Source organism: Xiphophorus hellerii, chromosome 12 (assembly GCF_003331165.1).
Source record: "Xiphophorus hellerii strain 12219 chromosome 12, Xiphophorus_hellerii-4.1, whole genome shotgun sequence".
Taxonomy (NCBI): domain Eukaryota; kingdom Metazoa; phylum Chordata; class Actinopteri; order Cyprinodontiformes; family Poeciliidae; genus Xiphophorus; species Xiphophorus hellerii.
The window spans coordinates 25,220,581-25,234,656 of NC_045683.1; the positions used below are offsets into that span (position 1 = coordinate 25,220,581).

At 37.1% G+C, this 14,076-nt stretch overlaps 1 protein-coding gene across 3 annotated transcripts; it reads right to left on the reverse strand.

Annotated features, from left to right (window-relative positions):
• Positions 1 to 4,754: 4,754 nt before the first annotated feature.
• stx2b (syntaxin 2b) lies at positions 4,755 to 11,107 on the reverse strand. Of its 3 annotated transcripts, none has more exons than XM_032577472.1 (12): positions 11,011 to 11,107; positions 10,692 to 10,853; positions 10,544 to 10,618; positions 10,361 to 10,460; positions 9,453 to 9,527; positions 9,302 to 9,375; positions 8,967 to 9,075; positions 7,164 to 7,237; positions 6,835 to 6,972; positions 6,644 to 6,754; positions 6,416 to 6,535; positions 4,755 to 5,382 (listed from the first exon to the last, which is right to left on the reverse strand). In XM_032577472.1, exons 2-11 carry the CDS (start codon positions 10,719 to 10,721, stop codon positions 6,440 to 6,442), a joined length of 882 nt encoding a protein of 293 aa, XP_032433363.1. In that variant the 5' UTR covers positions 10,722 to 10,853; positions 11,011 to 11,107; the 3' UTR covers positions 4,755 to 5,382; positions 6,416 to 6,439. The 3 variants fall into 3 exon arrangements, with proteins under 3 accessions (XP_032433363.1, XP_032433362.1, XP_032433364.1); XM_032577471.1 differs by having other exon boundaries at positions 4,755 to 5,385; XM_032577473.1 differs by having other exon boundaries at positions 4,755 to 5,385; positions 10,692 to 10,946; positions 11,011 to 11,091.
• Positions 11,108 to 14,076: the final 2,969 nt, after the last annotated feature.

The window sequence follows — 14,076 nt, forward strand, 5'->3', positions numbered from 1 at the left end:
AGGGAGGCTGGGTACACGCCACACTATCAAGTTTGGAAGAAAAATATGCTATTGGTCTCATTTTATCACCATGTTGCTGAACTAGCACCGAGGTCATATACTGACCTTTGCAATCCACCATCTGGAAAAAATGTTTTTTTTTATAGTCTGGTAAGGCGAGCGCAGCACTTGACACTAGGGCCTGTTTTATTTCACTTAGTGCTGTCTCTGCTGCCTCTGTCCATTCCAAAGAGGAAGACATTTTCAGATCCTTTTCATACATTAATTTGCTTAAAGGGGCCACAATTTCTGCATAGTTAGGCACCCAGTTTCGACAATAGTTAGTTAACCCCAGAAAAGACATCATCCGTTTTTTTTTTGTTTTTTTTTTTTTTTTTTTTTTTGCGGTTTTGGTGCCTGGAGAATCGTTATTTTTCTATCCTCCATTATGGTCCGCCCTCCTGCACTTAAATTATGACCCAAATATTTTACTCGTTCTTTACACAGTTGGAGTTTATTCTTATTGACCTTATGACCTTCCTCAGCTAAATGTTTTAGAAGCGCTAAAGTGTCTTGTTTACAGATTTTCATGTTTGGAGATGCTAATAAAACATCATCTACATATAACAAGACTTGGCTCCCTCCTGTGCATCTGTTTTTAAAGGATAATGCTTAACTTTTGGTCTAAACTCTGTTTTGGGTATTGTTAAGGAAATATGGCTATTTTTATGGTTTAATATAGTTAAGCTAATGCCATGTGCGTTTAAATAGATCAACATTCCTATCTGGACAAGCTGATGCAAGGTAGGACTTCAGAGCCTGGCAAGGCTGTAACTTAAAGCTGCCATAAAACAAACATGCTCCTGAAAGGCTTTAAATTAGGAGGCCATAAAGAATATCTTCCCCGGCTCACAGGTCAGAGGTCGGGGGTTTCCCAGGAGCGTAGAGTTGCATCTGGAGTTGTTCACAAACTTAGGAATCTTGGAAACACTTAGGTTTAATTTCTGATATACTTTGTTAATATTAATAGCAATAGTGTGTTAGATTAAAGTATATTACCAAAGCTCCAAGTACTAATCTAGTATATGGAATGTATTTGAAAATGTACTAACTATAACAATATCGGAATCAAGAGAAACGCCTTCACTAGAAAAGGGAATGCTCAATAATAAAAATGCAGACAACTGTCCTGTTTTTGCTTTTAAACATCAGCTGTCTCCAAAAGCGCCTTTTTTATATCCTCCAGGGTCCACGTTCTATATACCAGAATCGTGGGCGCTGCTCCATCGTCCCTTACAGTAGGATTTGCTACTTGTATCATAGGATAAAGATCAGTGTGTGTGTGGCTGACTATTTGCCTCTTCTGAAGGGCAACATGGGGGAGGGAGAAAAAGCCCAGTGGGAGCTACAGCTCCCTGCACCAAAATTTCTCCCCAGTTCTTAGACCACTTAAAGTTTGCTTTTTGTGATCTAGTAATAGATCCCTCACTACCTTTTTCATATTGTGGGGGTGAGGGCAAGTCGGGGTATAGTTTTGCATTTTGTATTATTTGTTTCTCACCTTCTGTTTTGTTATTTTGGTATTTGGTAACTTCAGCTACGTCCCCTCCCCCTCCTGCTGCTCCCTGCTCGTCTGCCTGCCTTTTCACACTTCTGAAACTTGTCTCATCATCCTCCCTTCTATAAAACATCAAATTCTTTGATTTCTGTGGGTTTGACTTTGTTTTTATTTTATTTTATCCTGCAATACTGTTAGTTTCTGTGAATTTAGACGGCCGTCAAAGTTGTAGTTTGTTAACCATTTATCTAAATATTTTATTTTATGCGGATCCTGATTTTCAACATATTTCCAGTCATTTGATTTCAAACTGTGTGTTGGCTTATTCTTGCTTATACTTTGCCCATTTTTTTTATTTATTTATACAATTTAGCCCAGTTTGTCCGACTCATAGGGAATCCTATAAACTGGAGATCTTTTCAGCAGGCCAGCAATTAAAAATACCTGTAGTGGTAACCCCCGCTTCAACTCTTTCGAGTGGGGGGTTCTTACCTCTGCATCCAGGACAGGTTTGCTGGTTACAACCCTACTGTTTTTATATGAGATAAAACACCAAATGGTATTTAAATCTCCAATCACACTCACAATCATACGTTTGTTGCGGAACTTAAGCGCCTGCTCCGCCGGACTCCGCCATCCGTTCCAATTACAATTTTACTTCCAATTTATTAAATTTTACTGCAGGTTTATACTAGGCTCCGTGCGCCTGTTGTTTTTCCACGAACTTTTGGCCAAGGGCTTCGGACGCCCTTCACGGATATTATGTTTTATTTTTACCTGTTAGAGTCTAGAATGTCCAGGGTTTTCTTATTCGCGCAATGACCCTCAGTCATTCGCCACACATTTAAACAAGAATCTACTCACCCTCTCCTGTCTTCCCCTCAGAGCCGTCAACCGTAAGATCCCAGCAGGCAGGCAGAGCGCCAGCCCTTTAACAGGTTCTGATAAGCTTCCACTAGGAAACTTGCCGTGCGCACGGTCTTTACTGGGGTCCACCATGCCCGCTGGAATCCTTCCGGTATATTGGCATCCGGCTGCGAAGGACCAAATAATGTCAGGTCTAAAATACCTATTAGAGACAATTTAACAAACACAAGAAAGACAAGAGAGTTAGATTCTTTTATACTCGCGAGGAGAGCAGACAGAGAGATGTTTCCAGTTACAAATCTCCGACTACTCTGGAAACACATCTGTCTGTTCCTCTCTTTTATTGATCTTTAGGAAACCCTGCCACACGGGGCGCTGCAACTCTAAAAGGGTGGAGTCAAAGCATTCATCACATGGTTGCAGCGCTAAATAATATTCACTTCTAGACACATGTTATCTATACTCTAAATCTTTCTTGCTCCAGGCCCGGTGTGAAACAAGACACATTGCATAGCTTCAAAGCAACGGCTTTGTATCACAAAGCAGCACAGAGCAATTAACACCTCTGTCTTGTAGGAAGTCCTGCAGGGCAACAGCTGCTGAGAGTAGCTGTCACCCCTATTTCCCAGGGCAGTCTCAGGATAGAATCAAAGTTATTTAACACACAGAAACATTATCTAAATGTAACTACAAGGCTACATGATACAACAAATATTTGATAATTACTAAAAATACAATTTACCTAACATAAGGTTCTCGTGTATGTTCCTTAGATGTTTTCTTTTACTTCTGCAGGTGCCAAGAGGTTTAAACCCTTTAAATGTCTATTTATCTGCATTATTAATCCTATCTGCCTTAATAAAGATGTGATTTCCTAGTCTACTCGAGCACTGGGAAATAAGTTGTTCGTGTGTTTTTGTTTGGGAAATTTTATTGAGAGTAAACTAATGGTAAAGAAAATTAAAGTACTCCCTGTTTTAATTTCAAGGTTGTAAGAATCTTATATAAAATTTCAAAATGATGTAAAGATAGTCCAAATTTTTGAAAAACACACAACATATCCCACTTTGTCATTTTTTTTTAATAAATATAAACTCAAAAAAGAAACCACGTACTTTCCGAAACTCTGACATATTATATACACAATGTATGAAATACTGGAACCTGACGCCTCTTTTTAACATAATTGGCCTCAGAAGTCAAACTGTAAGCTACAATATTTTTCAGACTATCTATTGCATTTACAGTGTTGATGTTACCATAGTGAACTTAATTATAACAGTGATTATTTGGAAAATGTTATATTGAGACACTAAACATGTATGAGTCCAGAGGGCCCCAGACGTGGTAGTCCTTTTTTGCTCACAGGCACCATTTCCATTATACTTTAAGTAAACCCAAGGATCCTAAGGCTCCACCTTCATCATTTCTCATTACAGCTTCACCCTTTATTACAGATATAAAAGTGAAACAGCGATAGAACACCTGCTTTTTAAAGAAAATGTAAAACATATTACAAGTAATTTAACTAAATTCATAATAACCATCCGCTTCCAATCAAGAAAAATAATTGGAGCTCCTGTGTGCAGTGATAACAGTGATATTCAGGTGGAAGTAAACTAAATAAAGAAACTATACGTTCGGCTCCTTATCAAACACGACGTTTGAAGCCAAAAAACCTGAAACATATATAGGACCAACCACGAGAGTCAATTTATTTAATTTTAAACTTAGTTTCACGCAAATACAAAGCTGCTGGCATAAAAGTTTGGCTGTTGAACTGGACCGTTCAATGTTGCCATCAAGCTATTGGCAGCTCTACGAAGCATTATATTACAAAGAGACATGCAAACATACCTTTATCTTTGCTTTTCTTTTTCTATTCTTCCGCTTTACTTTCTCTGTCCCAGAAGAACGAGTTCTTTTTTGCGACATTGTTTTGCTTACTAGATTAGATTAGATAGATAGATAGATAGATAGATAGATAGATAGATAGATAGATAGATAGATAGATAGATAGATAGATAGATAGATAGATAGATAGATAGATAGATAGATAGATAGATAGATAGATAGATAGATAGATAGATAGATAGATAGATAGATAGATAGATAGATAGATAGATAGATAGATAGATAGATAGATAAGCTTGGATGCATCCAAGCATCCAAAGCGCCGGTGGGAGATAATATATATAGATATATCTATATATAGATATATGTAGAGAGATATCTATATCTATATATATATATATATATAAATATAGATATAATTTTAAGCTGTTCAGTTTTAACCCATATGTTTACTTTAATCAAATTAAATCAGCTAAGCAATGAAAAGGAAAAAAAATAATTCTGCACAAACCTTTTATTCTTAATATTTTAAACAAATGACTCAATTATTTAGTTTCAGTACAAAATACAGAACAACTCAAATGGGTGCTCCTGAAAGAATTTTCCAAGAGTACTGCATTAATGCATCACTTTTTTCACGATTATTTCAGTCATTACACACCATATAAGGTCAATAAGTTTTTCTATTTCAAAAGTACACCAAAGTCATAATGGTTTCATACTCTATTAAAATTAATGAACATACAGCAGTAATACATAAAAAGAAGACAGACAACAAAACAAGTTCACATTAAAACATTATCCAAGAAGATTGCAATGTTTGAGCCTTTTAAAATTAAATAAAACAGTTTCCGCTCACAAAGGGCAGAGAGGCTAGAAGAGGTATTTTGAGTGCAGTTAAACAGAAATCTGAATCTTGTGCAAACTGCACTACATTACTTCTCTGTGCTATGGAAATGAATCTTGTAATAGTACTAAATGGAAGAGGGTAATCATATGGTGGAAGTGGTCAAAGCGTTTTTCCTGACATCTTGTGAACCAAGAAGTCCATCAGTCTTAGACTCCAACCTTTCTGAGTAACAGTAAAAGTAGGATCCTCCAAACAAGACGAGGTAGAGAAATGTCTGCTAAAATCAGGACAAATGGGGAAATCAGTCACTGTTGCATAAAAGTAGCACTAGAAAGTAGTACTTAGAAAATCATTAAACTTTTCAAGCAGAAATGAACAGAGAACTTGGTTGTTCAACTTTGTGACTGGCCAGTCTGAAACTCCAAAATCATAAACACACTCATAGAATTACTGGTTGCATTAATAACAACACTCCTCAATGTGGAAGCTGTAACTAAAGGAAGACTCAACTTTAGCTATTTTGGTAATAGTGATGTGTTTAAAAATGAAATCAGAGGCAGCAAATTATAAGCTGTACCTTCTTGTTAATTTACTTACTAGGATGAAAGAGCTACACTTTGGACGGTGCTGCTCATTTTGCCCCTATGCCGTTCTGTTCCTCTGCAGTTGTTTGACTTTATCAAGTTCAATAGGAGGCACTTGCCACAGGACATCAGTTCACACTTGTCTTTGAACATTTTGTTCAGTTAGAGAAGCAGTGGGCTGACAAGGAGCCAGCTTCACCAGACACCAGGACCATTGATCATATTACAGCAAATATGCTACTTTATTCCTTTGAGTTTACAATACTGGAAATGCTGAAAGCCTTGTAGGAATATTAGAGTTAAGGTGAGGTTGCGCAATCTATATGGAATACAGACATAGACTCCAGTTTACTGTTTGTTATGTTAATCATGTTAATCACAAAACTTAGACTTTTAAAATCTCATCTCCAAGTGATTTTTGTCTTTGTCTTTCAGAAATGATTCCGACAGAAATGAAGGAGCCTGGGAACCTAAAGTATGCAGTTTGTAATCTTACAGGGCTGGAAGGCTAGAAAAGTTATTTTGACTGCAGTTAAAGAGAAATGTGAATTAGTAAAATTGAAAATTAACTAAAAATCCTACCTCTGAAATTTGATGCAAGTCTTTAATTGCTGCATCCTTACTTTTATCAAGATACTACATGACCTTATTTTTAAAAAATGAATGGCTAAATAAATTTTCTGCTCAAAAAACTGAAGTTTGTGGCTGTGGTGTGTCTGTTACCTCATGCAATGATGACAACAGGCCTCATTGAGGGCGTTTGGTTAGTCCGACAGACAGGCCAACAATTAGTGCGATGACAGCAAGAAGGATCAACAGGGCAAAGGCAAGGATCATGTATTTCTGAAAAGTAAAGTAGTAACGAAAACTTGAAATATTTTGTAATTGAACATAACTTCTTTGAACTTGCATATTTTATGTTTTTATGTTAGACATAAAAAGAACACTTACCCTACGCGATTTCTTCTGGTATCTCACTGCCTTTTTAGTCTCTTCTTTTGCACGATAAATATACTCAGCTGCATTAGAGACATTATTCTCAATGTTGTTCACCATATCCCCCTGTTAAAAGTTTGCATTAGCCCTAAAATGACAATATTTGACAGACATTGTGACATGGAAGAGTCCAGGTAAGCTAATACCTGAGTTTCTACCAGCATTGCCATGTCCATGAACATCGCATGAAGCTCCCTGATGCTGGACTCCAGACGCATGATGTCCTGGTGACGGGATTCGATCTCATTTAAGGCTTGACGAGTGATTTGGGAATCAGAAATGATCTGTAGGGAAAACAGGAAAACAAAACTATTATGGACTTTCTGAAACATGCCTAAAGGAATTTCCTACTTGTATAAAAAAAATGCAGCTGATATAAACCTCCATCTAGCCAACTGATCTCAACAAGGCCAAATCAGAAAAACAGACTTTAAATCAATCAGAATAAGACACAAGTATGAATTAACAGACATACATCGGATGTGAAGATTGATGGATTTCCGCTCTCCAGCATCTCCTCCAGTTCTTCATTGGTGGTCACTCTTCCAGCTACAAATGACATAATTTAAGTCTTTTAAAGAAATCACCAATCTTAACTCACCAAAAAAATTTAACAGGGATTTCAGTAAACCCTCATTGCTGACATGATATATTAATGTGCCCCCATGTTGTCGTTTTTTTTTGTTGTTTTATTCAGTTGAAACTGCAACTACAAATTGCTCCATGATTGCTTTTAGATATTTATAACAACTTCCCCTGAGGTTAATTTTTTGCTTCTTTAGTCTATTAATCATTACTATGTATTAGTCTGATTTTAAGTAAGCTGTGATGGACTGTTTTTCACAATGACTGCTGGGGATAAACACATGTGGCTGAAGTACACCCCTTGGATAACAGATGTTTATTTAGAGCTACAAGAACACACAAGTAAGAGACTGCTGTGTTTTTGTTATTGATCAACTCCATAGCAACATCTTTAAAACCTAGATGGATGTAATCTGTGCTGACAGCTAACATCCTTCTGTCCAGACCATAAAGGTCTGCTGTGAAACCTACGTCCTGCTGCTGTAGTCCATCTCTGAAGCAGTAATGAAAGTTATGATGATGATGGTCATAAGTGGGTCAGAACAAACAATTATTTACCATGGAGACTAAACAAAGGCCAACAGAGAGACATTGCTGCTTCAGGAGTTACAGTGATTTCTTAAAAAGTGCTGCTTCAGGCTGAATGTCAGGTATTGCTCCACTCCCAAGTGCTATCTGTTTACCGTACTTAACATCTAAAGAAACATACCGCTTTGCTGATATCCTGTGGACAACAGAAACAAAATTTTATTTCATTTACTTGCTACTAGTTTTTTATAATTAGATTTTATTGCCACTTGTAATTCTGACAGAACAGTAGAGGTTCTATTTCTTCCCAAGATTGATAACGTTTTAGGTACAAAGGACCTTGACATTGCTCACAAAGAAGCTCCAGCTGAAACACTACAAACAGAAAGCTTTGCCTCCTGTTGTGAAACACTCTCCCTAGAGAGCGAGATCGCTGTGCAGGGGCTTATTGTGTCACACCTCTTGCAACGCCTATTCCTCAGGGACACAAACCGAGCAAAATACACAGAGCAAAGAGCCCGACCTGTCATCTGGTACAAACTCTATCCATTCAGGGTGATTTAAATAAACTGTGTAAGTCTATGTGAGCAGAGATTGAAGATTGTGTGTGTGTTCTGTTGCGCAGGTTATTCTGAGTCCTCTGCCCATTTCCCTGGCAACCTAAACACAGGAGACGTCTCCAGTATCAGTATCTTCTGTCTGCGGTGTGGAGTCATGGAGCCTATCATTAAAGCCACAGGGACTAAGGAAAACAGCTCTATTATATACTTCTCATTATTGTTATGTTGTCAATATGGACATAAAACTATAGATTTGACTGTTAGCTCTAACAAAGAAAGTCAAATATTCAGTATGAAATTCTGGGAGATGTTTAATAACTTTAAATGTTTGCATGTTATATAGCTCATAGTGTACAAATTCTACTGTACAGAAATATATACTATGTAAGTCTTCTTAAATATTTTGTTTCTGCTTACATTTAAAAAATTCTGTTCCACCTGTCAACCTTCAACCTGTATTCACTTAGTTTTCATAAAAACAACACATCTAAAGTTTGCATGCAGTTGCAAGAGGAAATTACCGTAAGCTAATGTTTTGTTCTGTACTTCATAAGTCAATGAAGGATGCACATTCAGAGAATGCACATCTAATATGAGTCCCTTACTTATCTCCAGTTGTCTCTGGATCCTTCCTTTGCTTCGTTCCCGAAAGGACACTTGAGTCTCATTGTATTGAGTCATGACTTCCACAAACTTCCTTGACAGCACAGAGTGCTGATGAGAAGATAAAATATAAAGGTAGAAAGTGAGGATTCCCCAAAAGTGGTTCACATTGAGATTTTTAGAATTTAAATTGTTGATTTTGCTTTCAGAAATGCTCTGCCAAAAACTGACTGACAGCACTAAATTATGGTAAGCAACAGCTCAATGGGTGTGAAAGAAGCCACACAGGATTTGTAATTGTTTTTTCACATATCCATCCATTGACTGGCTGTCTGACCTGTGTTTTCTGGATCCTGAAGTCGACAGAAGCCCTGTTAATGACGTCGTCTTTTGGCATATTTTGCTCCATGACTAGCACAGGGACGACAGCATTAACTGACTTCACACAACACATGACAGAAAAGTGCAACAATCACAGCTAAACTCACATTTTAATTTAGTTCGCACCACATTGGCATTCCCTTTGATATCGTTGGTCAATCCATCTAGTTGAGTCTTTGTACCTTCATATGCAGAAAGGAAATACATCAGGTTGTACTTATTGGCAAGAAAAGAAAGTGTCATACTGAATTACTATCTTTATGTACAACTTGAATCTCCTCTAATTTTATCCTGACACCTAGCAACCATCCTAAGATAACAAAATGCACAACTTCTGGGTTTTTCCCCAGTTATCAATAAACAAACACCGATGATGGCAAGACATTTTAATCTGTCATGGATTGTCTTGCTGTTCTCCTTTTTATGCAACAGGAAGACTCTCATGTCCTTTTCAGGGTTCCTATCATTTGTTCAAAATCAAAATGTACACATTTCTTTCAGACAGAAATCTCCAGAAAGTAAATACAGAGGTTTACTGTGGATTTATGATAGATATTTCCGCAGGATGACAGGCAAATCAGTACATAAGAACAGATAATGAACGGACGGACGGATAATAACACCACTTATCAGAAGTTACCCATCACGTGGCTTTAAAACACTTGATTTAGTTGTTTATTTTTAATAATAAACAATACTTTCCATACAACTCCATACATAGCAGTGTGCACAGACTTTGAGTGGTCTGTAACAGTGACAGGTGAGATCTCAACCTATAACGGCCTCAGATGTTTGGGGCTGTTTTTTGTTCACAGGTTTCCGTTCCACAAGCTTTTTATTTCTATCCAGAAGCAAAGTAAATCTGTTGGCCAAAAAACTCCAGCTGAGCCCAAAATAGTTTTGATTACTTCAGTCTTAAGAACCATCAAAAATACTAAAGTCTACTGAACATATGAAGAAACAAACACAGCATTTTTAAATACCTGTATAAAAAATAAATAAATAAAAAACTTACTGTGATCTGGATTGGGCGCAGACAGGATCGTGCTGTGCAGCTTCTTCACCTCCTCCACTTGGTAGGAGATTTTATCAATGAGTCCCCTAACTTCCTCCACCTTAATTAGTCGAAAAAGCAGACAAATAACTCATTGTTGTGTGAAGTTAACCCCAATCTTAATACGCATCCAGCCATTCCTACCCTCCTGAAATAACTCTCCATGAAGTCATCACTGCAGTCCTCAGTGACAGCAACCTCCGCTAGTTGACTTTTATTCTGTGAACATTTAAAAACAAGAATGCATTTTTGTACAACTTGCAGTGTCGGCCCAGGCTGAGGTAGCACTTACAGCAGCCAGTTCAGCCAGACGATCCTTCATTACACTCTCCTAGTCCGATCCTTGCATCTCCTTCTCAGGTAATTTCAGCGAAACATATCCCAATCCTTCTTAAAAACCTCCATGTGTGGTCTTACAGCAGGCCCACCATTCCGAGGACTGAAGCTCCGGTGACTGTCGGAAAAGTTCAACTGATAAGATCTCCTTTGACAAGACAACCCTCGCAGAGATGTTGAAGTTGGTACTCAAAGTGGGTTAAAGCGGCACCTTTGCAAAACAGCCGATTAAAATGTATCTGTAATTTTTTTTTTTTTTTGTAGAGTATATTTACCTCACGACGACGCTTGAAATCCGCCACAGATCTACAATACCGCCCCACCGTGAATACGCTTCCTTTCCCAGCTCGGTTTCACGTACATAGAAACAACACTCCCCACCTCCACACAACACACACCCACTCTGTCTGCAGAACAATTAAAAGTCACCCCTCAAAAACTGCTAAATAGACAGACACGACCATTTTGTTTTGGAGGTCATCAAATATTGGGCAATAAAATTCTTACAATTTTTGTTCAAGCAAGCAAGTTTATGAATGTAATCTATAAACGGTTAAATTCTATTTTAGTAACAAATTACTAAATATGCTAATGTATAATTATGCTTAAACGACGCGGGGCCGTTTGTAAAATTACACAATAAAAAATTAACAACTCTAAGTTGTGATAGAAAAAACATCATTTTTTAAAGTTACATTTTCACCATTTTATTCAGACATTTAGCAGAATTTTAACTAAATATTTACTTCACAAGCTAACTGTTTAGTTTACAACCTAAATATTTAGCTCCAAATTAAATATTTATTTTTGCAAACTAAATATTTAGCCCGAAAATACATATTTTGTCAATTGAACGTTTAATTTTCAAACTAAATTTGCTTGATAACTAAATATTTAGGATGCTAGTCCAAGCTAAATATTTAGCTAGTATGCAAATTAGCTTGCCGATAAGCGGAAGTGAAATATCAAAATAAATGTTGGGTTTTTCTCACTTCTGGATGAACTCTGGCTGCTTGCGGAGCTGAATTGCTTCAGTCGTTGCTCAAGTAATGTGTTGTTGATGTTGTTTTGTTGTATATATAATCGATTTTTTTTTTAACACGTCCGACGCAATAGTTAAAAACACAGGACTTGCCGATTTCTATAGCAACAGTATCTGAATCAATTTCCGCCAATGAGATCCAGCCAGAACACTTCCGGTTCATGTTCGATTCACTGTTTAGATGTTGGATAATGCCAACATAAACTCGTTAGCGCAACGTTTAACGCATAGTCAGCATAGTCTTCCATCCATCCATGTTTACGGCTGGGCCGTAGTCTTGTGGTTGAGAAGGTCTCTTTCTTGGACCAGGAATTTAAGATTTAAGTTTCCGCGCAGCTTTTAATGGGCATCAGCTGTGATAAAGAGAATCCAAAAATCTGAACCGGAAGTGATCCGCGCCATTTTAGTAGGTAAGCGCATGCGCTATTCATTGCAGACCTATGACTTCCGAGACCAACAAAAAGATAATATGTGGACATTCTTGACCAATGTTCAAGAATAAGATACACGAACAAAGTCGCTGTTGTCAGGAACGAACCGCATTAGACGCAAAATGAAAATATTTCATACAAGCTGCCACCAATCTCCTACTGAACTTGAAGAGTGAGTACACCTTGTGACGTCACACTAATGACTGCAATGTTGAAAGACTATTTTAGAATAAGCAAGACGGCAATGAATGGATGTCAAACACCTGATATTCATGTATTAATGAGCTACTGATTATGCAGATGTTTGTATTTCCATTAAATAAAATATTAACAATAAATCTGACTTTATTTAATTTACCTACCATTTAAATAACGTAAATAAATGTAAAGTTGGTTGTTTTTTTTTGGCGTTTCCAATTGTAATTAATTAATCATCAAAATCTTTCTAAATATGTATGCAAATTGTTGCAGCAGTGTTAGTGGTTAAATTTTAGCAGTGCACAAAGAGGAAAATCTAATAAAACAAAATAAAAACACAAACAAACACTGTTGTTGAACTGTGTCTGATAGGTCAAACAATGTGAACCCCACCATTTTTAAAAGCTCAGCTGCAAGGACACCAGTCGAGTTACATGAGAAGGTTTTATAAATAAATAATAAATGTTCAAAACTGGATTGGATTAAACGGCCAGAGTATTATTTACCTGACCACAAGGTGGCACTGTTTGCCTTGATTTGGACTCCAGATTGGGAGACGGAGCAGGTGTCGATTGTAAATCTAAAAATAACAACAAAAAAAAACGTATAAGTTTCAAAAATCTAAAGTAATAGTTAAATATAGGTCTTTGTGTTGACACATAAAAGTCATGGTATCATGTTTTGTTGTTTGTTTTTCTTTTTCCCTTTAGTCCTTTTTAATTTTATTTACTTATTTATTGGTGCTGTTCCTTTCCATGTTCCATGTTCCTGCGTCATTTCATACCTTTAACGTTTTGGTAATATTCTACCCCACTCTTTCTTGCTTCGACTTGCAAGAGCTTGCTTCTACAAGCAGCTGGAGGCTGCTCCGAGGTAGTATGGTGGGTCCTAATGGGCTTCGTCAGTGAGACACTTTCTCGATTCATACCTCCACTTATTTGTTACCATTTCGTCCCTTCCTCTTGCTGTTTCGTACCTATCACACCATCTCGTACTTATGCACTGAAATCATTGCTTATGAGTCAGTTTTTTTGTTGTAGCTCTTCGTCGAGGTAAACGACACCAATTATCTCTCACAGACATTAGAAAAGCAATGTACATACGGTGTAGCCTTATATAAATTGTACAGAATATAAAAAAATACGGTTAAATAATACTTGGCAACTGAGCATTTTCACGATTATATAAAATGTTATATAAAACAATCAGAAATACCGAACTATACAGACAAATAAAACCACTTTTATTTAGATTAGAAGAAAATGAAGTTGTTTACGGGTAGCAAACGGCAGTAGTATTGAAGATGTGGCAACACGTGGCTACAAAATGACAGTGAAAATATGCAAATTCACTCGGATGTGAAACGTCAGATGTACTTAGCGATATTTATGGATGGATGAATATTTTGTTAAGCTTTAATTTCGATAGCTCTGCCCTTTTTATGTGGAGGCTGCAAAAAATATTACATAATGTGTTGTACTCACATAGAAATTAAATCCAATACGGTTTTTTTTTGTTTTTCTTTGTACGCACTCGTGTGTCTAAAATTTGGACCTACACTCTTTCACTTGCCACGCAAACTTCAATTACGCACAGATCTCTCCATTTACGCACAACCTGAACGCCCCTTCTCATAGGGTCCAACAATGACATCACATTTTGCAATTCCC